We start from the raw sequence: 26,006 nt of genomic DNA on the forward strand, positions 1-26,006 counted from the left end.
CTGCCTGTACTTGGCGCTCAGGCGCAGATTGACCGGCTGGACCGAGTGGGGCTTGAGCCAACCCTTCTTGGCCAGGGAGACTACATTGGTCTGCAGTGAAATCCCCCTTTTGGAAGAGGGGCGTCGCGTGAGGACTTCAGCCAGAACCCCCGCTGCCGACTGCTCATGCTCGGGCTGGGGTAGACCCAGGTTCTCCACCAGCCCTTCAAGATGTTCGTGGAAGGCCCTGGATGAGGCTGGCGTGTCAGGATCCTCCTCCTCATCCTTATCCTGTTGATCAGGAGGATTCTGCGGAGGTGGAGGAGGAGTAGCTGGAGATGGAGGCTGGGGTACGAGGACCGCAGGCGGAGGCTTAGGAGGCGGCAGAGGCTGGCACGGAACCGACTGAGGAATCGGTTGGGGAGCCGGAGGCAGCGGCTGCGCCGGGATCGCCGGCGGAGGAGCTTATGGTGACGTTAGCATCATGGGGAGCATCTCCTTGATGGCGTCCTTGAGGATAACCCCCATCCAAAGTGACTTCATGAGCCTGAGGTAATCTCGAAGAGCCCCTCTTCATTGGCCAGAGAGGTGGTACTAACGGGGTAGCGGGAGGCTGCTGGAGCTGCTGCATACCCTGCCCGTACGGACACAGTGGGAAACTGCCCTGCGCATAAGGATAGGCTGTGGGCCACCTACCTGGTTGAGGCCAGTTCAACGTTGACACTCGTTCTTCGCCGAACTCCTGGAATGGCGTTGGACGGATGCTTCTTTCTGGCACGGTGGACATCTTGTCGAGCTGTCTGCCAAGTGCCTGTGACGTGTTGCTCGGCTCGCTGGGCCCAGCCTCCTCCAAGACTCTTGCGTGTGGATCACAAGGCCTACCCTGCTCCTCGGGCCTAGACCCGGTAGGTGTGACACCCTCGACTCGAGGGTCGGCAGAACTGCGTTTAGGTGCCCCCTCGGCTATACTGCCAGTACAAGGGCGGAGCCCCTCGGATGACAATCTGGTACAAGAACCTTCCGGTCCCTCAACACTGTCACTGGGAGGATCCAAGGATCCCTCAGCCGGTGGCTGAAGCAACCTTGATGCATGTGCTGCTACAAGGAACTGAGCGGTCCATCCAGCGCAGGAGAGTCCTTGGGAAGGCGGCTCCTTTGCGGGGTGCAATGGAAAATAGCGGCCCTACCTTGGGCCTGGCCCGGTGTTTCATGAAGTTCTTGAGGTCCTGCGAAGGCAGCTTCTGGAAGAGCTCCCTCCACCTGGCTAATCTGTTCTTCAGCGATTTTCATGACAGTGTGTCGCACGCGGTACAAGCTTGCCAACCGTGGTCTGGGCCAAGGCAATGTAGGCAGCGGGCGTGGGGGTCTGAAGTTGGGAAGAGCCCGTTGCAGGATGGACACCCGCTGAAACCTGTGGAAGTCGACATGTGCCAGAGAGGAGCGTGACGCCTGAGGACCGAGTACCTCAATGATAAGACCAAAAAAAAAAAAAAAAAGACAATGAGCAGTAGTATCCGGGCGTGGAATTACATGGCCGAAGTCAAACCCAGGAGCACTGGTGAAGTCGGCCCGTTCCCGTCGACACAGAAAAGGGGACTGAGGTGTGGCGCCAGAGGGTGGAGTCAGGGCAGCGGATGCTCCCAGGGTTGCACCCCCGCGCGCCTCTAAATTTAAAGGGGAAGAAGGTTTTTTCTGGTGAAAAAGGTTCCGTCTGCCGTCCCTTGGAAGGGACACCCTTGCAGTATGGCGGAAAGGGGACAGGACATAAGAGTATAAAATGGATTATCAAATTGACTAGGACCTTAAAATAGGGGCAAAGATTTATTTTAGAAAGAGGTTTTAGGCAGCATTTGTTAGCACAGTATTACAACTAGGGAGCCACATAAACAGCTCTTACCATCACACGTATAAACGGAACTCATTTTATCAAATTCAGAAGGATAAATAGCAGACCATCTTGCCCATAATAGAACGATTCACCATAAGGTTAAACTTATTTCTGAAATGGGTGCGTTAAACCGCTTGCCTATAACTGAACTTAAATATGTTATTGACAGAAACCTTCAATGATACAACAAACAGAATCAGAAGTACATACCTGTAATTTCTGTGGCGTCAAACACCACGAATGCGTTTGTTGTTGTACCGACTGATGTGACACTGTATGCCCACTGCTCCAAGGATCTGTGATGTTCTAAAAAATATTAATGTAAATGAACACAAACATGACAAAAGCAGTGGTTAAGCATAGGTTTGCTTACCGTTTCTCTCCAGAGAAATATAATGTAACGAAAATGAGCATAGTATTACATTTTTAAGATGCTACGGTGGAAATAACCACTGTGAAACTAAAGTGGGACATGACAACGTTGATTCAGTAATCCAACTTTCAACTGACTTTCTGAGAAAAGTAATAAGGTACAATGTGATGTAACCAGATGTTCGGAAAGAATGTTCATTTTTTGGTTTTTAATACAGTTCTTTTGTCCAGCTGAGTCCCCTAAACATTTGCTGTTTTTTAGATTTTTTTAATCAAACGGAATTCAATTAAAGAACACATTTTCTTTCTGATGGATTTTCAGCACAAGCGGGCTTGGAGATCTTTCACCACCAAGGAATGCAGCATGGTACCGCACAGCAACAATGCATGCCTCACACCGGACAGGATGTCGAGCCCAGTATGTATGGCGCAGCCAAGCCTAATGACGACAGTTCTGCCTGTTTTGCCAGCTGAGGAACCATTGAATAGATGCGGTATACTAGCGACCTGCCAAGACGGGCAGATTGGAAGGGGGAGATGAGGAATGTGTGAGAAGACTATCCATCAAAAAGAAAAAGTTACTCATTGTAATGCCTACTCTACTCCCACCACGTAGTCACCTTTCATCAATGCTGGGTCCGTCCCAGAATGACAGGAGCAGCAAATCTGCACAGTAAAATATGTAATCCTCCATATTACCATTTGGGGTGCAGCCAGTGAGCACACTGGGCATCGCTATTGTGCAAACATACTCCGGTCACCTGCGACACTTGCGAGTCACTATTTGTAAGGCAGAATCATATCCAGTACCCTTAGGGAACACTACATACAATTAAGACTACAAGTGATAGTACATTTTCACCATTGGTACAAGCCTGTACTACACAGTAAAGTGGTAGCGATGGCTGAGCAGGCAGACTTATCTCAAGAGCAAATGAGCAGTAGTAAGGATTACAAAAAGGACTACAATTACTATGACTCAAACAAGTACATTTATTTTTAAACCATCTGTTCACAAAATACTTCACTTCTATTAGGTAAAACTACACTCTAAATATACTACACACAACCAATTCCTCTTGTTCAGGTCGATTCAAGGTAAGTACATTAGGATTTGACAGACCGGTGTTTCGAAACAAAGACGTTACCGTGGGTTAATACGCGATCACTTTTTTGAAAGTAATGACAGTTCGGTCTTACGAAAATAAGGCGTACCCGCAGGAAGAAATGCACCCGAATTCAAACACACTTAGCACAGACAATAAAAACAAGGGAATAGTGGATAAAAATCATAGGCAATACTTTTGTCAAGGCAATAGAATCAGAGGACGTTTTCTAAGAGGCAGATAAGTCAATAGGCCTGCGCCTGTGTCACATGGAGCAGGGGCTCTGTTGTCGAGGATCACACATTTAGAATAGTTCAGATTACAGTTGCCGGGAGTACTGGGTATTGTCAAGGGGAAGCAAAAGTTATAAAACGGAAGGAAGAAAGGACAAGCCTTCGGAAAGGGAAAAGGGTTCACCCCGATTCCTCAAGGTCGGACGGAGAGAACAACCACATGGACACAGTACCTTATTCGGATGAAGAAAGCTGGTGCTATGGCAGTTGTTCCTTGTAGTTCCTGCAGACTCACAGTTCCTGAAGCTTCAGTCGTGGGGACAAGGAGGACGCCTGGAGCGATCTGCATTACCCAGGGATGAAGCCAGCAGCAGCAAAGCAACAGTGAATAAAAGGTGCGCTCCTTAAAAACAGGAGAGGGCTCTTCTGATGGCTATCCGGACCATTACAGCTCAGTGCAGCGATTTCGACCCAGAAGAGGATTCTCTAGCTGTAGAAGGTGAGCAGGTTAATCCCACCAGGCTCAAGGAAAGAAGACTCCGGACTGGATCTTCTCTGTCGTTGAAGGGTAGATAGCTCAGGACTGCAGCAGGGCTTCACTGGGATCCAGGAGTTGCAGCAGCCGTCTTCTTCTCCACTTCTCTTCGGTTCTTGTAGTTCCAGTGGCGACTCTGACTTCCAGCCCAAGAGTCCTGCCTTTTATGCCAAAATGCCCCATTCACACAGCCTGGCTGTCAATCACACAGCAGGGGGGTTGTCCAGCCCGGACAAAGTCCTCAGCCAATCGACACAAAGTGTGACTTGGGTCTCCAAGGAGACCCTATGCAGGGGGTTACTAAACCCCTCCCTCACATTCAGCCCACCTAGACACCCAGACGCCAAAGGAGGGCTTCTTTGCAGAAGCCCGCCAAAGGACGGCGAACAAGGAAACCAAACCTGGTTTGGTGCGAAAAGCAAACAACAAGAAAGACCTTTCCAAAACGAAATGGCAAAAAAACACGCTAGGACCCACGATAAAAACGATATGGGGTAGCAGGTTTTATGTTCACGTCTGTCACCACAGCCAGAAAACTAACACGGGAATCTGTGTAAAAATGATAGTTACCACTGCCACCAGCCATGTCAAGTCGGGAAGGGGGACACAAAGTGCCCCTTGTGGTACAGAAGGACAGGGGAAAGATATTCCCCTCCAGTACTCCATTGTAAGATGACTTGTACTGGATCTGTATTTTTAAAAGGACTAGTAAAGCCAATGGTGACTTTACATGTTTCTGGGGGACAGTAGTCATCCCCAGAAATGGAGTTCACAAGGGACGTCTAAAAGACATCCCTGTGTCACTGCACTAAAGTTGCTTTGTGACACAAGTAAAAAAGATGATGCCTAGGGAGTTGGTGACACTCCATAGCCCATGAGCACAAAAAAGTACAACACACAAAAATACACTAAGAGTGGGGAAAAAGACTCACATTCTTACCAGGTGGAAAAAATAAACCCCAGAAATCCAGCAAAGCTGCTGAGGGACTCACTAGGTAAGGGAAATTAGCCATCAATGAGAATTCTCCTCAACACTATTTCACACAGTGTTCGGTGCGTTTGCTGGTTTCGAATCTCACCTGTGGACAGAGGTAGGGTTGTATAGAGGAAAGAGGACTACAGACTAGGAATACAGTAGTCCTACTTTATGGTAGAGTACCAAGCGTGAACTCCGAGTGGAAGGAACGATCTTAAGCAAGTAGGTCGGTAGGACAGTCTGACCAAATCCATCAACCATCTTACTGGTATTCAAGCAATAGTGTTTGCGAAAGGTGAAGCCCACTTTATCTTTGCTACATCGCACAGGATCGCCTTTGAAATGTGACCGCTTTGGCTTTGGTCCTTACATCGTGAACGTCCCTGCTTTTTAGGCGGGTTTGTGCAGCAAAGAATAGGATTCCGAGATGCATGCCACTAGCCACCATGATATGGATGCCTGAGGCTTTAGAGCTTGGTAAAGAGCTGCTAAGGTAATCAAAAGGTTATTGACTTTGCTGATTGACTTTGTTCCATCCAGATAACATTTCAGTGTTATGCGAACAATCAGCAGTGCAAAACCTGCTCTGCCTCAAACTGGATTTGGAAAGAAAACTGCTAACCAAATCTCCTGGTTGATATGAAATAAAGTAACAACCTTTGGTAGGAATTTAGGGTGAGTTTCCATAAGCACCTGATCCCCTTGTGGTATATGGTTATGAGGCTGCAAATCCTGAACCTCGTGAATGTGTCTTGTTGACGCAATTGAACCAAGAACACTGGTTTCCATGTGCAAAACTTGAGATCCGTCGAAAAGGCTAATGCGAGATAACAGACAGGACCAGGTAAAAGTCACAGAAGGTGTAAAACCTTAACCACTAAGTATATTCGCATGAGGCCTTAAATAATGACATTGAATGACATGATAGGCGTAGAAAATGAAAAGTCTGAGGAATTTCTGTAAGTGCTGAACTTGCTAAGCTTGGCACCACACCTGCCACCTGCTGGCTGCACTTTGTTATTGTTTTGATCCCATGTACAGCACTGCCCCCTCCCCTTTCCCCTGGCACTTTTCCCCTGCCCCCTCCCCTGCACTTGCGCGATCTCAATGGCACTTGGCCTAGTAACATTGTTGTCTCAGTCCTCTCTCTGTTCCCACTTCCTTGCCTCGTCGCGCCTTGAAACACTTGTGCATAGGTGCTTTACAAATGCCATATCATGAACAAAAGTACCTGATCAAAGGAGCATTTCAACAAATTGAAATACCCATTGATAGACCAATAGCAAAATCTCAGCAATTTGCTCCTATACTGGGAACAAGTACAGCTTTTTGACTGCCATAACAACATTGAGATTGTCTTGAGAAAGGCCCAAGTGACCTAACATGAATTCCTCAGGAGCCAATGCAACAAGTTCCGTGATTGTGGGGAGAGGCAATACCTCCCTCTCTGCTGTGTTAGAATCCCCAGAAAGACTTGGATGAATAGCAGCCATTCCAAAGTGATCCCTTTCAGGTCCAAGCACCAGGTCCTAGCCAGCTAATGAGGAGTTACTAAGATCATGGACACATGGCAAGTAGAATGCCAAATGGCAATCACCTGCTGAATTAATGAAAGCACTGAAAATAACAAAGTGGGCCTCATTATGAGTATGCCGGTCCGGTAACAACGGTGCCAGTAAGATACCAGCACCGTTGTTACCAGACCGGCATACAGAGTTCTGCGAGCGGGTGCCTTTCCGCCCATCAAGTCTGACCTGGCGGGCGGAAAGGCACCCGCTCGCAGATCTTGTACCGGCCGGGGCTGAAATTCCCTGGTAATTCCAAATTGCCAGGTGCCGGAAAAAAAACTACCTTGACGGCAGCCGTGACGTTTTTGCACCAGCACAGCTACCGCCAGGGTTGTAATGAGGCCCATTGTCTCTCTTTTGCAATGTTATTTTCTGAGGTAGTCCTTCCAACAGGTTAATTTTTAATATCCCATTTGACTAAGTCATAAGTGGCAACTTTTTCAGACAGGTTAAAGTATGTTTCTACAGCTTTCCTCCCATAGACATCTATGATGGGAAATTGATCAGTCCCTACGACTATCACTACAGAGAGAATAGGTCTCTTTGACTTTCTTGTATTGGTACAATTGCACCCCTCGCCTGAAAGTGAGGTGTGGTTAGGATCTTTTTATCTTTTTCTGTAATGGCTGTTTGTGAAAGTAACCCATGTGCCTAGGACAAGTTGATTGCAGCAGTTACTCGACTACCATGTTTTGGTCTTTTTACATATGCACCTTTGCATTTACCAAGAATGGATACTAAGGGTGGTTAATACCCTAAAATGGCAAGGCACAAGGTTTTTGCTTGTTCTTTGGCATTCTACCTGCCTTCTCAGATCAGGAAATGCTATATAATTTTCTTTGTGCGACAGTGTCCGCAGGTAAAACTTTACATACATAGAAAAAACTGTAAAACTCAAAATTGCAGGAGTGTAGAACTCACTACCTGCCAATTAAGGAACAAGTTACTTACCTGTAACTGTTGGCTCTCCAGCATGGGGCTGGCATGGATTCACATGCTCAATAATATACTCCATCAAGCTGGGAATCTTCGTTAAAAATTCATTTATAAAGGTCTTTCTCCTATAAACCAATCACTGAGATCTGGGTCATACCGCCCCCAGCCAATGACTGCCCTCTCCCCAAGACCCTCCTCTGGCAGCCATCTTCAGATTTGGTAGCACGTCAAGTGGCAGTAGGACCAAGGGAAGAGGGGCAGGCGGGAGGGTTCACGTACAAATTCATGCCAGACACACACTGGAGAACAGTTACACAGTTACAGATAAGTAACTTGTTCTTTCTCCAGCATGGGGTCTGGCATGGATTCAAATGCTCATGAATATTCCCCATCGTCAGGCTGGGAATCCTCGGTAAAGAAAAAATCAGTATCAGTTTCGTTTCTGATCTGTCTTTCGTAGTAGTAACCAATCACTGATCTCTGCGTCATACTGACCACAGCCAATGACTGCCCTCTACCTAAGCCCCGCCTCTGGCAGCCATCTTCAGATTTGGTAGCACGTGAAGTGGCAGTATGACCAAGTGAAGAGCCGCAGAGGGGTAGGCGGGAGGGTTCGCATGCGAATCCATGCCAGACCCATGCTGGATAACAACAGTTACAGGTAAGTAACTTGTTCCTTCTCCAGCATGGGGTCTGGCATGGATTCACATGCTCATGAATAAAAGAATACATAGCAGTACACACATGCACAACCACGGGAGGTGGCAAAGGCTCAACATTAAGCATTATATCCAAAACTCAACATTAAGCAATTCTTACCTCCTCACCAGGCTCACCTTAGGCAAACAGGTTGCGCAGCACTGCTTGGCCGACCCTGGACTCCTCCCTGGAATCCCGATCGACGCAGTAGAATTTCGTGAAGGTGTGCGTCGACCTCCACGTGGCAGCCCTGCAGATGTCCAGCAAGGGCACACCAGATAGGAACGCCGTGGTAGCTGCTATCGCTCTGGTGGAATGGGCTCTGACGGCCAGGCAGCGGTCGGTTTGCCAACCGATGACAGTACATGATACAGCCGGAGAGCCATCTGGAAATGGAAGCCTTCGAGAGAGCCTTCCCCTGATTGACAGGTCCAAAGTTCACAAAGAGTTGTGACGTCTTCCGAAAACACTTCGTGCGGTCCACGTAGAACTTCAGCGCTCTAGCCACATCCAGCGAGTGCAAAGTCCTTTCTACCGGCGACGAAGGCGATGGGAAGAAAACAGGCAACACCAAAGGTTCTTTGAGGTGGAAGTCCGACGGCACCTTGGGCATGAAGGAGGGGTGCGTCCTGAGCACTACCCTCTTGTCGTGAAAAGTCAAGTACGGGGGCTTGCAGGAAAGGGCCTGGATCTCTCCCACCCGTCGTGCGGAGGTGATGGCCACAAGAAACGCTGTTTTCCACGACAAGAACTTCAACGGAGCCGAGTGCAGAGGCTCGAACGGAGGTCCCATGAGCTTGGTCAGCACCACGTTGAGCTCCCACGTCGGGGCCGGAGCCTTCACCGGCGGGAACGATCTGAACAGTCCCTTCATGAATTCTTTCACCAGACGATGAGACCACAAAGACGTCCGCCCCGTGGTTCTGGTGTATCGGGAGATCGTAGCAAGATGAATCTTGATGGACGCGTGCGCCAGTCCAGCCTTGGCCAGCGTCAGTAGGTACGGCAGTACCTGGGGAGCCGTAATCCGTAGAGGGTTAATCTTCTGTGCGTGGCACCAGACAGAGAACCTCTTCCATTTGTGTCCGTAGCATTTAAGAGTTGAGGACGCCCTGGCCTTTGCAAGAACCTCTCTGCAGTCGGCCGGTATGTCGTAGCCTCCAAACTCTAACGCTGCAGGAGCCAGGCCCGCAAGTTCAGCGACTTTGGGTCGTAATGGAGGATGGCGCCTCCTTCCCTGGAGAGAAGATCCGCGTCCACTGGCAGCTTGATTGACGGGGACGCTGACAAGTCCAGAAGGTCCGGGAACCATATCTGCCTCGGCCACGCAGGTGCGACGAGGATCATCCTGCACCGTGACCTCTTGAGCTGGTTGATGAGCCGGATCAGCAGCGGCAATGGAGGAAACGCATATAGAAACAGGCCCTCCCAGGGGAACGAGAAAGCATCGCCCATGCTCCTCGTCTGGGGAAACCTGCTGGCGAACCTCCGGCACTTGGAGTTTGTCGCCGTCGCGAACATATCGGTACGGGGTGTGCCCCACCGTCGAAAGAGGCGGTCCACTAGATCTTGCCGTAGTTCCCACTCGTGGCACGAGCGCAGCTCTCTGCTGAGCGAGTCGGCGATGGTGTTTTTTATCCCTGCCAGGTGAAACGGCACCAGAAACATCCCTTGGGCGACGGCCCAATGCCACAGATCCTGCACCTCCTTGGACAGGGCTGGGGATCTGGTACCGCCCTGCTTCCTGATGTAGAACATGGTGGTGGTGTTGTCGGTGAAGATCCTCACCACCTTGCCCTTGAGGGACGGAAGAAAGGACCTGAGGGCCCAAAACACTGCACGGAGCTCCAGGACGTTGATATGGAGGGACTTCACCGTCGCAAGCCAAAGGCCTCTCGCGTGCAGATTTTCGGTGTGCGCTCCCCACCCTTCCAGGGAGGCATCCGTGGTCACTGTCTCCTGGTGGCCGGGGGTCTGGAAGTCCATGCCCGCCGTCAGATGCGCGCGGGTGCCCCACCACCGGATCGCTCGTCGGAAACTCTCGTCGAGTGTGATCCTCTCCTCAAAGCTGCCCGTCGTCTGGATCCAGCGCGCGTCCAGGAACTCCTGCAACGGGCGCACCCGGAGCCTGCACAGGCGTATGAGATAAATGCAAGAAGACATCATTCCGAGGAGGGACTTGATGGACCTCACCCTGGCCGCATCCGCAACCAGCATCCGCTGCACCTTGCCCAAGATGGCCCTCGTCCTTTCCTCCGACGGAGAGGCCAGAAGCGACACTGTGTCGAGCTTCGCTCCCAGAAACAGCGCGTCTTGCGCGGGCACCAGGTGGGACTTGGCGTAGTTTATGGAGAATCCCAGGTCCGTGAGTAGTTGGACGTTCCTTGCCGTGTGCTCCATGGCGAGCTCCTTCGTCGTCGCCCGGATGAGCCAGTCGTCCAGGTAGGGGTAGACGTGGATCCCCTCTAGGGGCAGCTTGTGGAGGGTCGAAAGGATGTACAGTGAAAGCAGTCGCTGGTCCCGGCAGGGTAGGCGCGCCGGGACCAGGGCCCTTGTCGTCTTGGGGGCCCTTCGTCATCATCTCCATCGACGGTAACCCTGTCGCCATTGTCGTGGGGGGGACTACCCGATGCGCCACTCATCATCATCCCTGTGGACAAAGGATCTCAACCTCATCAGACAAAGAAAAGTCTGTTCCTTGGAGGCCTTCACCGCCCCCCACTCTTTCTTCGGGACCTAAGGGGTCGGTCTCGGGCTGAGGTCCTGCATCCTCTTCTCCGGGGTCTTCTCAACTGGCTTGCTCAAAGCCTCCCTCCTGGGAGGAAGAGACTCCCTGGCCGTCGTTGGGGTACCCTGGGCCGGGTCCGCTCCATGGCCTTCGAGAGGGACGCCACCATCAACTCTAAGGAGGGGGACGATTGTGCCTGGTGCACCTGGGCCTTCACGGAAAAGCCAGATCCCTTGTCTTGCTTGGCCTTCTCCACGGCCGGGTCGGAACCCCTTGTCAACTTTGGCCTTCTCTGTCGCGTGTAGGCTAGACACCGTACCCTGCTTGGCCTTCTCCTATTTGACCCTCTCAGGATTGTCTCTCAGCTTCCTCTTGGATGAAGAAGAGTGGTGACTGGAGACTGATGCAGATGGGATGACGATCACGCCCAGACCGTCGCGGGACCCGCAGCAGTGGTGAGCCCCCGACAGAAGTGGACTTGCAGTGCTTGGCCTTGTGTTGGGCGCCCTCAAAGGACAGAAGCTCGTTCAGGTTTGCCGGATCCAGGGGAGGCATGCCCCTGGGTACCACCCAGGGCAGAGGCCTTGGCCTGCAGCCACGACTACAACCGTTGGTGTCGATCCTTCATCGTGCGCTTCGTGAAGCCACAGCAAATCACACAATCTTCCTCCTTATGCGTCGGGTGCAGGCAATACAGACACTGGGAATGTTTATGGCCCATGTACACATTCCACAAACCACAGTCGGAGCAAAGCTTGAAGAGGTAAGCGCCGTCCTTCTCTGACATGATCCAAGAGGTGTAGGCCTGAAGAACTTCTGGAAGCTTCCAAGAAAAACCCTCAACAAAACCAGCCCTTGGAGGGCACTGAAAAGAGCCGAAAAACAGATACCCGTTAGTCGAAAGGATAATCGATGAGCACATTGGCTCGATTCACCAAAAAAATATTGTTGTCCAATCAAAAAGCGAAAAAATGCAGAAAAGCTCGACGAGCGAAACACGAGAACTCCCAACTCTTGAAGGTGCAGTAAAAATCTGAAGATGGCTGCCAGAGGAGGGAATTAGGTAGATGGCAGTCATTGGCTAGGGGCATTATGACCCACAGCTCTGTGATTGGTTTGCAGGAGAAAGACAATTTAGAAACAAAACAAAGTTTTTTCTTTTACAGAGTATTCCCAGCCCGATGAAAGCATATTCTTGAGCATGTGAATGCATGCCAGAACCGATTCTGGACAAAGGTAGGTTACCCAATACCAAGAGTTAAGTCTTGTAAAGTCCCACATCAGTTGGACTCTACAAATTCTTACCGAACACTGGCCTACTAGAGAGCTGTTGAAAGGCTTGCAGTGCCTAGAGTACCTCTAGGAGTTCTAGAAGGTTCATGTGGTTTTGGGCTGTAGTTTGTGTCCACATGACGTGTGCTTTGTGAAGGAAATAGGCTTCCGACCCTGAAAGTTAGGCATCCGTTAGTATCACGAACTGGTGGATTGCAAAAGGTTTTTACTTTTAGCAAGTTGTCCTTGGACCACCAACGAAGAGCTGTAGTAAAGTTAGCGAAACAACCACTAGAGTGTCCCACCGATAGCTTGCCTGAGACCATTGTTTTGCTAACCACTCCTGCATCAGACGCAGTCGCGCGTGAGGAACTAGGTAGATGCAACAGGCGATCATCCCAAGCAGGCTCATTGCTTTGCGTATCGTTATCTGGCGACCGACTAGATAATGAGGTACTTAAAACAACCTGTTTTGTACTCTCTCGTTGGAGGGGAAGAGTAACTCCTCTTGAGTCTTTAAATCACTCCCAGACTTCATTTGTTCAAACTGAAAGAGAATCCCAATTGGAACTGTAGATTGATTGTTCTTTGGGTGTTCTTTTTGCATATTTGAGGAGTCTTTCCTTTAACCAGTCAGTAGTTTACATTTGAGTACACTGGGGTCGACTCTCTGCGTAGGTGTGCAGCTACCACTGGTAGTACCTTGGTGAACATTCCTGGACCCAAGGCTATGCCTAAGGGGAGTACCTGGAATAGCAATTGTTCTCCTGCGATCTGGAAGCACAGATACTTTCTGTGAGCTGGGAACATTCAAAGAGGCCATGCATCTTTCATATCGAATGCTGCCATGAAATCTTCCAGTTTTAAGAGGAATTACCTTCTGGAGTTTTGTCATGCAAAACCTCTGTGGTTTGACGTACGTGTTTGCTGGGCGCAGGTCTAGTACAGGGTGCATGGTTAAGTCTTTCTTTTGCACAAGAAAGTATGTTGAACAGATATCATGTTTTACCTGGTTTCCTGGGACTATTTTAATGACGTCTTATTCCAGCAGGGTCTTTACTTCATCCAGTAGTATGAGTCTTTCTAGTGCCATTTTTCTGCGTCTTGACGGATGTTTCAGTGGTTTATGCAGAAGTTCTATGCAGTACCCTCCTGCCACTGTGGACAACACCCACTTGTCTGAAGTTATCCCCTCCTAAGCCTCAGTGAATTGAGAGATGCAACCTCCTACTGGAGTGGCCTGGGAGGGGACCAGGAGCGGGACGTCATTGTTTGGCGGTAGTGGAGCCTCTGGTGGTAGAGGCCCTACCTCCAGTCCTGGATCTTTTGTATCCTCTTTGAAAACCGCAATAAGACTGTCCCTGTGAGTTACCCCACGATGGAGACTGGTTTCGCCGACCATACTTTGAGGAGCGTTGTGGACCTTGTCCACAAAAAAATCTTCTGGTGGAGTTTTCTTTGTAAAAACGTGGCTCTGACTTCCATTAATCTTGGAGAACAATGCCTCCAAATCAAAATTCTTAATAGAGTGTTTTGGACTCCCCAAAGACTTTATTCGAGAGGGATGATTGACTCAGAGGCTTGTTGGAGATGTAAGCATGATGTCGGCTCCTTTGAACACTTGATCTGGGACTGTTATGAACTGAGGACATTTTGGAGGAGTGTCACTGAGAAGATTAATGAGGTTCTATTGCTGCAAGAGGATTTTGATTACAACACGATCATCTTGGGTGAGGATGATAAAGTGGAAGAACTCGCTTATCCATAGAAATGCTGTTTTTTTAGGGCTGCCAATTCAGCGAAAAAAATCGTTTTGAGAAAATGGAAATTTGAAGAGAGGCCAACCTGTTCAGAAAGGATGGAGGACTTGAGGCAGGTTGCCAGGATTGAGAAGGTTATCCTTGGCAGAAATAAAAAAATGAAATTGTTTGATGAAATGTGGGGTGGGTTTTTGGAAGGCATGTGATAATAAGTTGGTCTGTTTTGCATTTTTAATTCTGTGAGGGTTGGGGATGGTTATGGGGGTATGGATTCTTTGCGATGAGTTCTACAATTATAATGCTGATAAGTTTGATGTTTGTTTTCTGTAAACTTCAATAAAAATTAATAATGGAAAAAAAAAAGAAAAACTCTTCTGGTCTTACATGCCCCTCTTTGGAAAAAAATGTATATTTACTCACCATAGTGACTAACGTACTCTTAGTCCATAATCCCCTTTCCTCCATTCTGCATGGGTGTCCCTCGCTAGGGATGGAAGACAGAACCTTTTTCACCAGAAAAAAACGTCCCCTTTAAATGTAGAGGCGTGCGGGGCGCAGCTCTCGGAGCATGCGCTCACCTGACTCTGCCCACCGGCACCACTCCTCAGTCCCCACTGACGGGTCGACAATATTTTGACATTGTCCAATGACACCAGTATTATGGGGGTTGGGGGAGGGGGATGGTGGGACGTATGGATGAAAGGGGACTAAGAGCACATTATTCACTATGGTGAGTAACTTAACTACTCTTACGTCCCGTCCCCGTTCCTCCATACTGTATGGGCAATCACAACTTAGCTGCTTCTGACTTAGAGCCGGCGTCCAAACAGTAATACTTACAGAAGGCCGAAGGAGTGGCCCAGGTGGCCGCCCTGCTGATGACCTGCCATGGAACCTGCAGTTGGAATGCAATGGCCGGGGCCTTGGCTCAGACAGCGTAGGTGTGCATGTTACCTGGCAATTGTTTGTGCTGCCCCTGCGAAGACCTCCTTGTTGGCCGAAACCATCCACCATGCTATAGATGCCTTTGATGCCTGACACCCGGGGCTTGACCCCGCCGAAGGTGACAAACAGTGCAACCAACTTGCGGAAGCCCTTAGTCCTGTGTAGATAGAATTTCAGAGCGCGTCTGACATCCAGACAGTGCAAGACCCTCAGCCTCGTCTTTAGGGTCAGCAAAAAACATAGGTAAGACTATCTTCTCGTTTAGATGGAATGCGGAGGGTACCTTAGGTAGGAACGCAGGGTGTGTCCTCAGGACCACTTTATCCTTGTGAAAAGTCATATAGGGTTCTGAGGCCACCAGAGCCTTGATCCCGCTTACTCTGCGAGCGGAGTTGAGGCCCAGTAGCAGAGCTGCCTTAATGGTGACCAGCCTGCTGTCTGCGGACGCCATTGGCTCGAAGGGCTTGTGCACCAAAGCGCCCAGCACTACATTGAGGTCCCACATGGGGTGTGGTTTTTTTTGATGGGCTGAGAGAGCCTGGAGAGGCCCACCAAATGTCTCTCGACTATCGGGTTGGAACAGAAGACTTCCTCCGAATTTCTGTAGGCCCCTATCGCTGCCAAATAGGTGCAGCATGTGTCCACCTGCACGCCTGAGTGAGCAAGGTGTGCAGAGAAGGAGAGCACATCATCCAGCATGCACGTCAAAGGGGTCGATCTCCTTAGAGTCCACCCAGTGACAGAACTTAGTCCATTTACTCTTGTACTGGCTCCTGGTAGCCTTGCTCCTAGCGGCCTAAATGATTTATAGGTTCGCCTGTGATAGGCTCAGGTGGATCAGCGTGACCTACTCAGGAACCACTCTGCGAGGGCTGATTTCTGTGGGGCGGGGTGGATGTCCCTGCCCCCCCCCCTGCTGCGCCAGAAGATGAGCTGGGTCCATCGGAAGGTGAATGAGAGGCTGAGATGCTCTAAGAAACATGTTCTCATCGGCCACCACAGAGCTGTCAAAATGATGCTGAGGTGACAAGATTCCTTTATCTTGCAGATCACCCTGTGGACCAGAAGCATGGGAGGGAAGGCATACGCCATCATGCCATTCCACTGTATCAGGGAGGCGTTGCCCAGGGAGCCGGGGCCCTGCCCCTTCCAGGGTGCGAGCTGCTGGCACTTCTTGTTGTCCAAGGAGTCAAAAGGATCCACTTGAGGATGTCCCCATCTGCAGAAGATCTCCAGCAGCACCCGATTGTTCAATTCTCCACTTCCAGTCTGCTGAGCCTGGCCTCCTCCAAGTTAGACTTCCCCAGCAGGTGGACAGCTGTGAGGTAGATGTTCTCCAGGGCCCATTCCCAAATGCTGACCACTAGGCTGCACAGTGGAAGGGACTTGGTACCCTCCTGCTTGTTGACATAGTACATGCTGGTGGAGTTGTTGGTCTGGATGAGGACGACCTTGCCCCTAATGAGCGGAACGAAAGCTTTGAGAGCTAGCCAGATGGATTTCAGCTGCAGCCAGTTGATATGATACTCCTGCCGGGTCCAGACTGCATGGACACACTGGCTGTACAGAGTGGCCCTCAGCCCTCTAGGAAGGAGTCCGTGGTGATGTTGACCTACGGGGCCAGCTGCCGTAAGGGCTTGCCCGTCCTAAGGTTGCAGTTCCTGGACCACCATGTGAGGTTCGAGTGGAGAGAATGATGAATATGGACAAGCTCCGCTTGGGAGCCCCGCTCCGGATTCCATGAGGCTGCAAAGTGCAGCTGTATTCTCATCTTGAGTCTCATGTAAGGTACGGCCAGTAGGACTGCTGCCACGATGTTAGGCAGAATTATATGCCTTTGGGAACACTACACACAATTAAGACTACAAGTGACAGTACAATTCCACCTTTGGTACAAGCCTGTACTACACAGTTACAGTGGTAGCAGTAGCGGAGCAGCCAGACTTATCTCAAGAGTAAGTGAGCAGTACAAATAGTTAGGACAGCAATTACTATGATTCAGGCAAACACCGACTCAAGGTTTCTAAGTAAAAGAATATATATTTATTTACTCAACAGTTGTATAACATTTCACTATTCTAAGCAAGATCAAAATCACAATCATAAATACACCACACCACTTCCATTAAATTCCAGACAAGTTAAGCTCACAAAATGAAGTGGGAGCAAAATGGCACTCCAGCAATTTAAAAGGGAGGGAAAAAGTTATTAGCGCCCATATACCCCTGGGTCAGGAGCGCTATACAAACAAACAAACATACATTAGAAATTAGGCAAAACCAACAGGTAAGTACTCTGAGCAATTGAACAAGAGAGACAGTGAGGAGTTCAACTAGAAAAGGCTTTGGGCCAAAGTCAATGGGTCAAAGGTCTTTTGCTCAAGATCACACAGTTCAGGGTAGTTTGCCGTAAAGTTTGTGGCACAGATTCCGGACGAGGTTGGTTGGTTGGTTGGTAGAAAAGTTAGTTCAAAGAGGAGAGAAGGACAAGCCCTCGGATTGGAGAAAGATTTCAAACACTCTCCCTGCGGCTGACCGAAACGGCCAACCGGATTTGCACATTACCTTAAAACGGTGAGGGAGCTGTAGCTGAGGAAGACGTTCCTGGTGGTTCCTGCAGGCTCACGGTTCCTGAAGAGACTGTCAGACTGATCAGAAGTAGGAAGACTGGAGGGTCCTGTGCCACCCAGGGAAGAAACCAGCAGCAGCGCCAAACGACGAATAAAAAGTGCGTTCCTTAAAACCCAAGCAGGGTCCGACCTTCCTGGCTATCTGGCCCACTGTAGCTCTGTACAGCGAATTCGACCAGAGGAGGGGTCCTGGCTTGTAGTTTGGGGAGAACTGGTTGGTCCCACCAGCTCAAGGGAAGAAGTTTGATGGAGGATCTTCTCGGTCGTCGGATTTGGAGATTTGGACCTGCAGCAGGGCTTCACCGGGCGGTACAGTCATTGTAGGGGTCCTCTTCTTCCAGTTCCTTGTTGGTTCTTTTGTTCCAGTGGCAACTCGGCTCTTCCAGTCCCAGAGACCTGCTTTTTATGCAGTTTTCCCCCATTCATACAGCCTGGCTGTCAATCACACAGGAGGGTGGCTGGCCTGGCAAGGCCAGTCCCCTTAGCCAATCAGGCAAGAGTGACTTGAGTTATAAAGGGAACCCATGGCAGGGGTCCGAATATCCCTCCCTCACATCCTGCCTACCTAGACTATCAGGCGCCTTAAGGAGGGCTTCAGTGCAGAAGCCCGCGAAAAGACAGTGAACAAAGGAGTCATCCCCGGTTTGGCGTGCAGAGAAAAACATGAGAAAGACTAACAAAAAGAAATGGTGACTAAACCCAGCCGGAACCAAACAAAATAAAATGTATTTGGTGAAGCGGGTTTATGTTTGAGGCTAATATAATAGCCTAAAACAGTACCACGTTTATATAGTATAATCGCGGTAGAAAAGTTAGGGTAGATACCACTGCCACCAGCCAAGTCTTAATGTTAAGGGACCGAAACAAGGCTCCAAGAGGCACAGACAAAAAGGGATAAGAGTTGACCCTTTCCAATACTCCATGTAAGATGGGGCGCACGGATGAGGAGCACCTCCGTGTGAGCGCCAGACCCATGGGCTCCAAAAGTGAGCTGAGCCCCCACTTTTGACCCCCCCCCCCCCCCTCCTGCACAACAACAGCTGTCCAATCAGCGTGACCCGGTTCCCCTCCAACTGGTGGAAAACGGAGGACCCAACGTGGAGAAAAGCACATTGGCCTGTGCCTCCCCCTCCCCGCTACATACACAGCAGCAGGAGCACAGGCCGCGCCAGCACGAGCCCCGAGGCACCCAGCCCCTCCCACCATCTCCCGGCGGTGAACACAGGTCGCGCTGCAGCTTTCCCTCAGCAGTCTCCGTCTCACTGCCTGTATTGAAATCCTTGGAGCTGCTGGACACCCGGCGCCGGCACCCGTGGGCGCTACCCCTGTGCGGCTGTCCTCTGGCACACTGCCATGCGGAATTAGACCGCAGAGAGAGTAAGTGGAGCCCTCTCACGCCCAAGAATATGCTGCCCGTGGCGCCATCCTCCGGCAGAGAGTCTCCCGCCCGGGGCCCGCGTCAGGTGGTGCAGCCCCGGCCGCGGAGGAGGGACGCCCCCCGCCCTCCACCTCCCAATTGATGACCGGCCCGGAGACACACAGGCGGGCGGCGCGCGAGCAGGCTTAGGCCCCCTACCAAGAGCACCTCCACCCACAGTAGGACTCACCACGTGGGTCCCCCAGGAAGGGCACTCGCGAGCCGACTTCTGCCATAGCTCTGCCTTAGAAGGCCCGATAGGCCTAAACAAACACAGTATAGGAAACCTAAGGTGGAGATCTCAACGTCTAGTGGAAGTCGTTGCACCTGCTGTGGCCTGGGCATTTTTCTACAACCCCAGCGCTGGCCTAGGCCAACACCCAGCAGAGGTCCACGCACCCATGAACTACCTCCAATCATAGGCGCCACGCAACTCACCTAGCGCTGCGCCTCCTTACCACGAGCAGGTGCACAGTGCGCAACAAAGCGACCTTGCTGCATGAGGCACCCCCAGTAGAGGCACTGCTCCCCCCAGGCCTCACCACAAGAGGACCCAGAGTCTCCTGGTTCTCCCCTCCCCCCCCAAGGGCAACAACAAGCGCAGAGCCAAGTGACTCACCCCAACTTTCATGTGAAGCGCCCTCGCTCCGTGAGCACCCCGCAACAGGCCCAGTCCCTGTCCACTCAACCACAACCCCATACCAAGTGGTCTTGGACCCACCGCGAGAGACAGTGGCACTATTCCCTGAATCCCTGTTTAATCCAACAATAGAGACCACACCATACAAAACAAGGAGCCTGTGCCTGCATCGGGGACAGCGCAGAGGGTTGGGCCCCTACTGTAGGGGCGTGTGCCCTCCTCTGTGTAATTGTCAGTCCTTTGTCCTTTCAAGAACTACCTAGGCAGGCCAGCGACGTACTGAAATGGAATATCCGTCCGGGTCCCCCCCTTAGCTTTCACTAGAGCCTCACCCTCCTGCTAGCACACCTGTCCCACGCAACCCCCTCAGTGTCTACACACAGGTTTGCATCAACACTGAAGCATCCCGGACAACGCATTGAGCTCATCGACAGAAGCCAACCTAACTGGAGGGTAGGGCCCCTGGACTCAGGGCGTGTGCCTCCTCCCATCCTTGCGCCCCTGATCCACGGAACACTCTGTGCAACGTCTCCCATCACACTTCAAAAACCATATATCATAACAGAGCTGAAGGTAGGGCCCCCATTCTTGGGACATGTGCCTCCTCGCACTCAACCATCATATGAGCATCAAAAGTAAGTTGGCCAGATACGCATATACTCGGCTGCATCTTGACCCGGATACAAGAACCACAATGCCATTGGAACCCTCGGAGACGGGAGCGGCAGCCACTAAGGGAGATATTGCCGCCCTCTTGAGTGAAATCCGAAACATGGGAGCTAACCTCGGCGGCAAAATTGATAAATTAACCCAGAGAGTGGACAACATCGAGGAAAGACTGGAGGGCGTTGAGAACAAGCAAGCCTTGATAGATCCACTAGAAACCAAATTGGACCTCAGAATACGCAATATAGAGAAGAGGGGGGACAAAATTCTTTTGAAGATAGATGATTTAGAAAATAGAGAAAGAAGAAATAACCTACAGTTTTTCGGAATCCCGGAACGAGAGGGGGAAACGGAAGAAGACCTTAAACAAACCATACACGATATCATTAGAATCCTCACAGCAGATGAGAATATCGACAAACCCAAAATTGAGAGAATACATAGAGCCGGCGACCCACCAGGCGGCACGAGGTCGGTCCTCGCCAGATTCCATAGATACCAAGACAGGACAAGGATACTCGTGAAGGCCAGGTCAGGTGGCTCCCTCACCCTCGGAGGAGCTCAGATCACCATCTTTCATGATCTGTACTCCCTCACCCTGGCTCTGCGACGGCTTTATAGCCCCCTAACGAAATGGCTCAAAGATCAGGGTACAAGATACAGGTGGGGCTACCCCTTCTCCCTCATGTTTGAGCATGGAAGCTGAAAGATAATGCTTTGCTCCAAAGAAGAAATACGTGAATGTATTTCAGACCTCCTAGGGAGTGGCCCAAGGGAAGGCGCACAAGAGGAACCTGTGCAGGACAGAACGAGATGGGAGCTCCAGGGCCCGAGGAGGAAAAGAGTCAAGGGATCTAGAAAGTACAGACGACCCAACGACACGCCAGACAGCAACAAATGAAACTGTTCGTATAAGTCCCATATCTTAGAAATGTTTTCCCCGATGTCAATGTTTGGAAATTTACCTGCGCTCCGGAACTTGGTTCGCATCCGCTGCTAGGCTCGATTCATAACTGGCCCTTCGCCTGGAGCGCAAGGACGACCAGCTGGTGGATGATATATCCAGAAACCGCATGTATCATTACATTTATTATTCAATAGTAAATGTTGTTGTTTACCATAATATTGTTTAACATGATGTTTGAAGGAAAGGCGGGTGGCTCAAAATGCTATGATGATAATAGCTGATGTTGGGGTCGCGTGGGTACGACCCTCACTGGTGGTCCGATAGCGGGCCGGCTGTATATACCCAGTCCAACTTGGACGCCACCAGACCCTCAGGGGTAAAGCAAAGGACGAAGAGCTAGAACTGAGGGCAACGGTATTATGTTTAATACCATGAAGGGGAGGGAGGCCAAAAAGTTTAATGCCTCAGTTGGGTGAAGGCATTTACCAGTTTACTTCCATTGCAGCGACTTTCTGAGCCGGGCAACACGATGTGACGAACAAATCCACAGAACTCACCACTGATCAACGGTCATGACGATCCAAGTGACAGGCATGGCACACTTAAAATTGGCACACTGAACGTCAAGGGGCTTAATTCTCCCACCAAAAGGTCACTAGTGTCCAGACAGTTCAAGAGGGTGAAGCTAGACATACTTTTTCTACAAGAAACTCGATACAGCAAAGGAGATGAGAGAAAGGTCATATACACCAAACTAGGTTTCGAATATTGGGGTTCAGGCCCACTCAAGAAAGCTGGAGTCGGCATTATAGTCAACAAATCTATCCGATTCGAACTCTTAAAATCCTGCACTGACGTAAGTGGTAGAGCGCTTGTACTGGTCGGCAAGATATAGAGCACCATCATCACCCTCGCTTCTATATATGCACCCAATACCGGACAGTCCAGGTTCCTACAACAAACAGTCCCCTAAGTCATGAATGAAGCAGAAGGCGAAGTGATCATAGGAGGTGATCTTAACTCGTGGATGGACCCAAATCAGGACAGGCAAGCGGGCAATCCACTTACCACGCCCCCCCCCCCCACCGAACTCCGGACGCTCACAGGTCGCGGATATGCTGGATGCCTACAACCTCAAGGATGCATGGACATATATGAACCCCGACCGAATGGGATTCACCTTCTACACGACACCGCATGCTACGTTCTCTAGAATTGACTATATATACTTATCAGAACTCCCCGGCGCAATGTCTGAATCCAGTATATCTCCCGTAACATGGTCGGACCACGACATGGTCACGGTCACCATCGACTAGATGGCTCTCCCCAGGAGGAGCTCTAAATGGCGATGCAACAAGTCCCTCTTTAAAGATCCGATCTTTCGGGAACAACTTGAGCAGGGCATCACCCAATACTTTGAACAAAACAATACAGGCGAAATCTCTAAATACAGTATGGGAGGCAGGCAAAGCCACTTGGAGGGGAATACTCATTAAAGAGGGGGCAGCGAAGAAAAGAGAACGCCAACGAATAGAAAATAGACTCAGAAATGAAATCTCCCAACTCGACCTCGCCGCCCAATCCTCAGACCCTGACAGAACGCAAAAAATCAAGCAAGCCAACGGCAAAAGGGAGGAACTGCAGCAACTAGAAACTGGTAGCATTGTGCGCAAACTCCAATGTCTTAAGCAAAAGCAATATGAACATGGAGACAAGGCAGGTGCCTTGCCGCAAGACTCCGTGGGCAGCAAAGAGAGATGGGTCCCAACGATACACAATGAAGAAGCATCTCACGAGCATCACCCTCTTGGTATCCCCGAAGTCTTTGCTGACTTTTATGAGAAACTATACACTTCAGAGGCTGCCCTGCACCCAGAGGCGATCACAGAATATATGGACAAGGTATCTCTGCCGACCCTCCCCTTGGACATAGCACAAGCCATAGACGCTCCGATCACAGGAGACGAAATGGAGGAGGCGATCAAAAGACATCCAGCAGGGAAAGCCCCAGGAAATGATGGTTATACAGCTGGGTTTTAAGACTTTTAAGGGCACCCTCCTCCCGTTCATGGTTGACCTATTCAATAGCATCCTCCTCTCCGGTCTGGCGCCTGAATCCTTCTCAGAAGCTCTAATAACGGTCATCCCCAAGGACGGGAAGGATCCCAAGCAGTGCGCTTCCTACCACCCAATTTCCCTCCTAAACACTGACGCCAAATTCTATACGAGAGTCCTCACTGCACGCTTGAGTCACACATGCCAGGGATAATTCATAATGACCAAGTGGGTTTCATCCTTGGTAGACAAGGCACGGATTCCACCCGAAAGACCCTCCACCTCATACACGAGGCCAAAAAATTGCCAAACATGACCTCGTTATTTTCGATCGATGCTGAGAAGGTGTTCGACAGAGTTGAATGGCACTTCCTGGCGGCTACACTAAAGAAAATGGGCATGGGCCCCACTCTCCGACGAGGGATCAAAGCAGTCTACACGGCCCCACGAGCATCCGTGGTAGTGAAATTTCAGTACTCCGGATGGTTCCCCCTCAGTAGAGGAACAAGAAAGGGTTGCCCCCTCCCAGCAATACTCTTTGCGCTATCCCTGGAACCACTTGCCCAAATGCTTCAAACAGACGCTGGCGTAGAGGGGATGCGAGTAAACGGCAGAGAATACAAACTGGCCTTGTATGCAGACGACATACTGCTCCATGTGCTAAATCCGACGGCATCAATCCCCAGAGCGATTCACTTGATAGAGGAATATGGTGCACTCTCAGGTTTCAAAATGAATAAAACCAAATACATCCTCTTCCCGCTCCACGAACCTTCCCCAGACCAGCAAATAGACTTTAAGCGCCTTGGACTGATTATCGGAGGCCCAGCACGGAGATATTTGGGGATCAATCGGACAAGAGACCTCGAACACCTGTATGAAGCAAACTTTCCACAACTCCTCAACACTCTTAAAGCTGACCTCACAAAATGGAAATCACTCACAATCTCCTGGATGGGACGCCTAGATGCTATCAAGATGGTGAGCCTCCCAGGCTTCCTATACCCCTTCCAGGTTCTGCCCATCACAATCCCTGACCACTTTTTCAAACAAGTTAAGGTCATTTCAGAATTCTTGTGGAATGGAAAGAAACCCAGGGTACCCTACGACACCTTGATACTACCGAAAGACCAGGGAGGAGTGGGCCTCCCGGATATAGAGCGATACTACCAAGCGACAAATCAGAATCCTGATCCTGCACCTGCATGACAGAAAGGACCTCCAGTGGGTCCAGTTAGATAACAACAACCTAACACCGTAACTCTCGCAGAATGGCTCTGGGTTCCCAGATCGAAACTTATAAGACGACTGCGCGTCCACCCAATACTGGGCACAGTGTGGAATATATGGACTAAAGGGAAAGGAATGTCCGGAGTCACCACGTGGCCTTCTCCTTTGAGCCAACTCTAGTCCACCGGGATCAGGGAAGAAATCTGCAAACACGCCAGCTACAAAGCCTGGTTTGACGCTGGACGAGAGAGTTGGCCAGCTGTGGAGAAACGGAAAGTTCATATCTATTACAGAACTAGAGGAGGCTCTTCAACTACACCAGATTCCCGATCTTCTTGTATTTGTGACTGAAAGGTGTATTATCCAAGAACGAGTGGAAGGCCAAAACGCAAAGAGAGCTCACGCCCTTCGAAACAATCTTGGACACGACCAGCACAAACAAAGGCCTAATAGCACGCATGTACAGCACCCTGATCAGCAAGAAACCAATTTCAAGCTCCCGCCTTAAAGAGAGATGCGAAAAAGACTTTGGTAGAGAATTTGATCAGAAGGCTTGGGACAGGATTTGTGAAACGCCATCCAGAATATCAATTGCAGCCCAGTACAAGCTACACGCTATAAAGCTACTCCACAGATGGCAGTATGAGCCACACAGGCTATCCAAAATGTTTCAGACCTCCAGCCCGAGATGCTGGCGACAATGTGGGATGGACGCCGATTATTGGCATATGTAGTGGGACTGCCCCAAAATTTGCATCTATTGGCAAGAAGTGCTGGGATGGATTAAACAGTTAGATGGCATAGAAAGGGAACCTTCCCCCACACCCTCCTGATTCTCTTTGGTTTTGAAGATGATGAACTGATCAGGATTAGAGGAATGGTGTCCCCCTACTATTAGCAGCGAGAGCAGGCCTAGTCATCAAATGGAAATCCCCACGCCTTCTGGACAAAAAGGACTGGATACAGATTGCTACGAACATATACACAATGGAGAAAATAACAGCTGCCCTCCACAACAAGGCTGCATGACACGAGGAAGCCTGGGACGACTTTGCCAGTCACTATATCCCCGGCTCAGCGGCGAGCGAGCCGAAGCACCAAGGACATTCGGAAGCACCCCGCCATAGCACGAACCGAGCATCACGAGGTACTCCACCAGCCGAGCATGCCTGTCACAAACCTATCTTCTAACTCATAACCCAAACGATGATCATCGATAAACGTCATGTCGCCCACTATAACTTACCTCAACGAACGCCACGGACTTGGAATATTTTGGGGCAATGGTAAGGGGAGGGAGAGAGGGGGGTAAGGGTCTAAATCTTCTTTTCATTAGGGCTAGACACGTATGTTGTTCAGGTGCAGCAAAAAGTTTTTTCTTTTTTCCTTCTTATGATGTAATCATGTGAAAATAACATGCGCCCACCTGTATGCTCATTCCTAATCTTTAAAAACCAATAAA

The 26,006-nt window shown here is 50.2% G+C and overlaps 1 protein-coding gene across 5 annotated transcripts in view; it reads right to left on the bottom strand.

The window, feature by feature from the left end:
• The window catches only part of KDM6A (lysine demethylase 6A), a 1,954,130-nt gene that overhangs the window by 953,559 nt on the left and 974,565 nt on the right, over positions 1 to 26,006 (bottom strand). For 3 of the 5 annotated variants that reach the window (XM_069636498.1, XM_069636496.1, XM_069636494.1), the window contains one exon: positions 2,078 to 2,173. The exons of the other annotated variants lie outside the window; for them this stretch is intronic. In XM_069636498.1, the coding sequence (XP_069492599.1) occupies positions 2,078 to 2,173 (96 nt within the window). The remainder of the gene's footprint in view (positions 1 to 2,077; positions 2,174 to 26,006) is intronic. 5 annotated transcript variants of the gene reach the window in all.

The sequence above is a fragment of the Ambystoma mexicanum genome, chromosome 7p (assembly GCF_040938575.1).
Source record: "Ambystoma mexicanum isolate Mex_15411 chromosome 7p, UKY_AmexF1_1, whole genome shotgun sequence".
Taxonomy (NCBI): Eukaryota; Metazoa; Chordata; class Amphibia; order Caudata; family Ambystomatidae; genus Ambystoma; species Ambystoma mexicanum.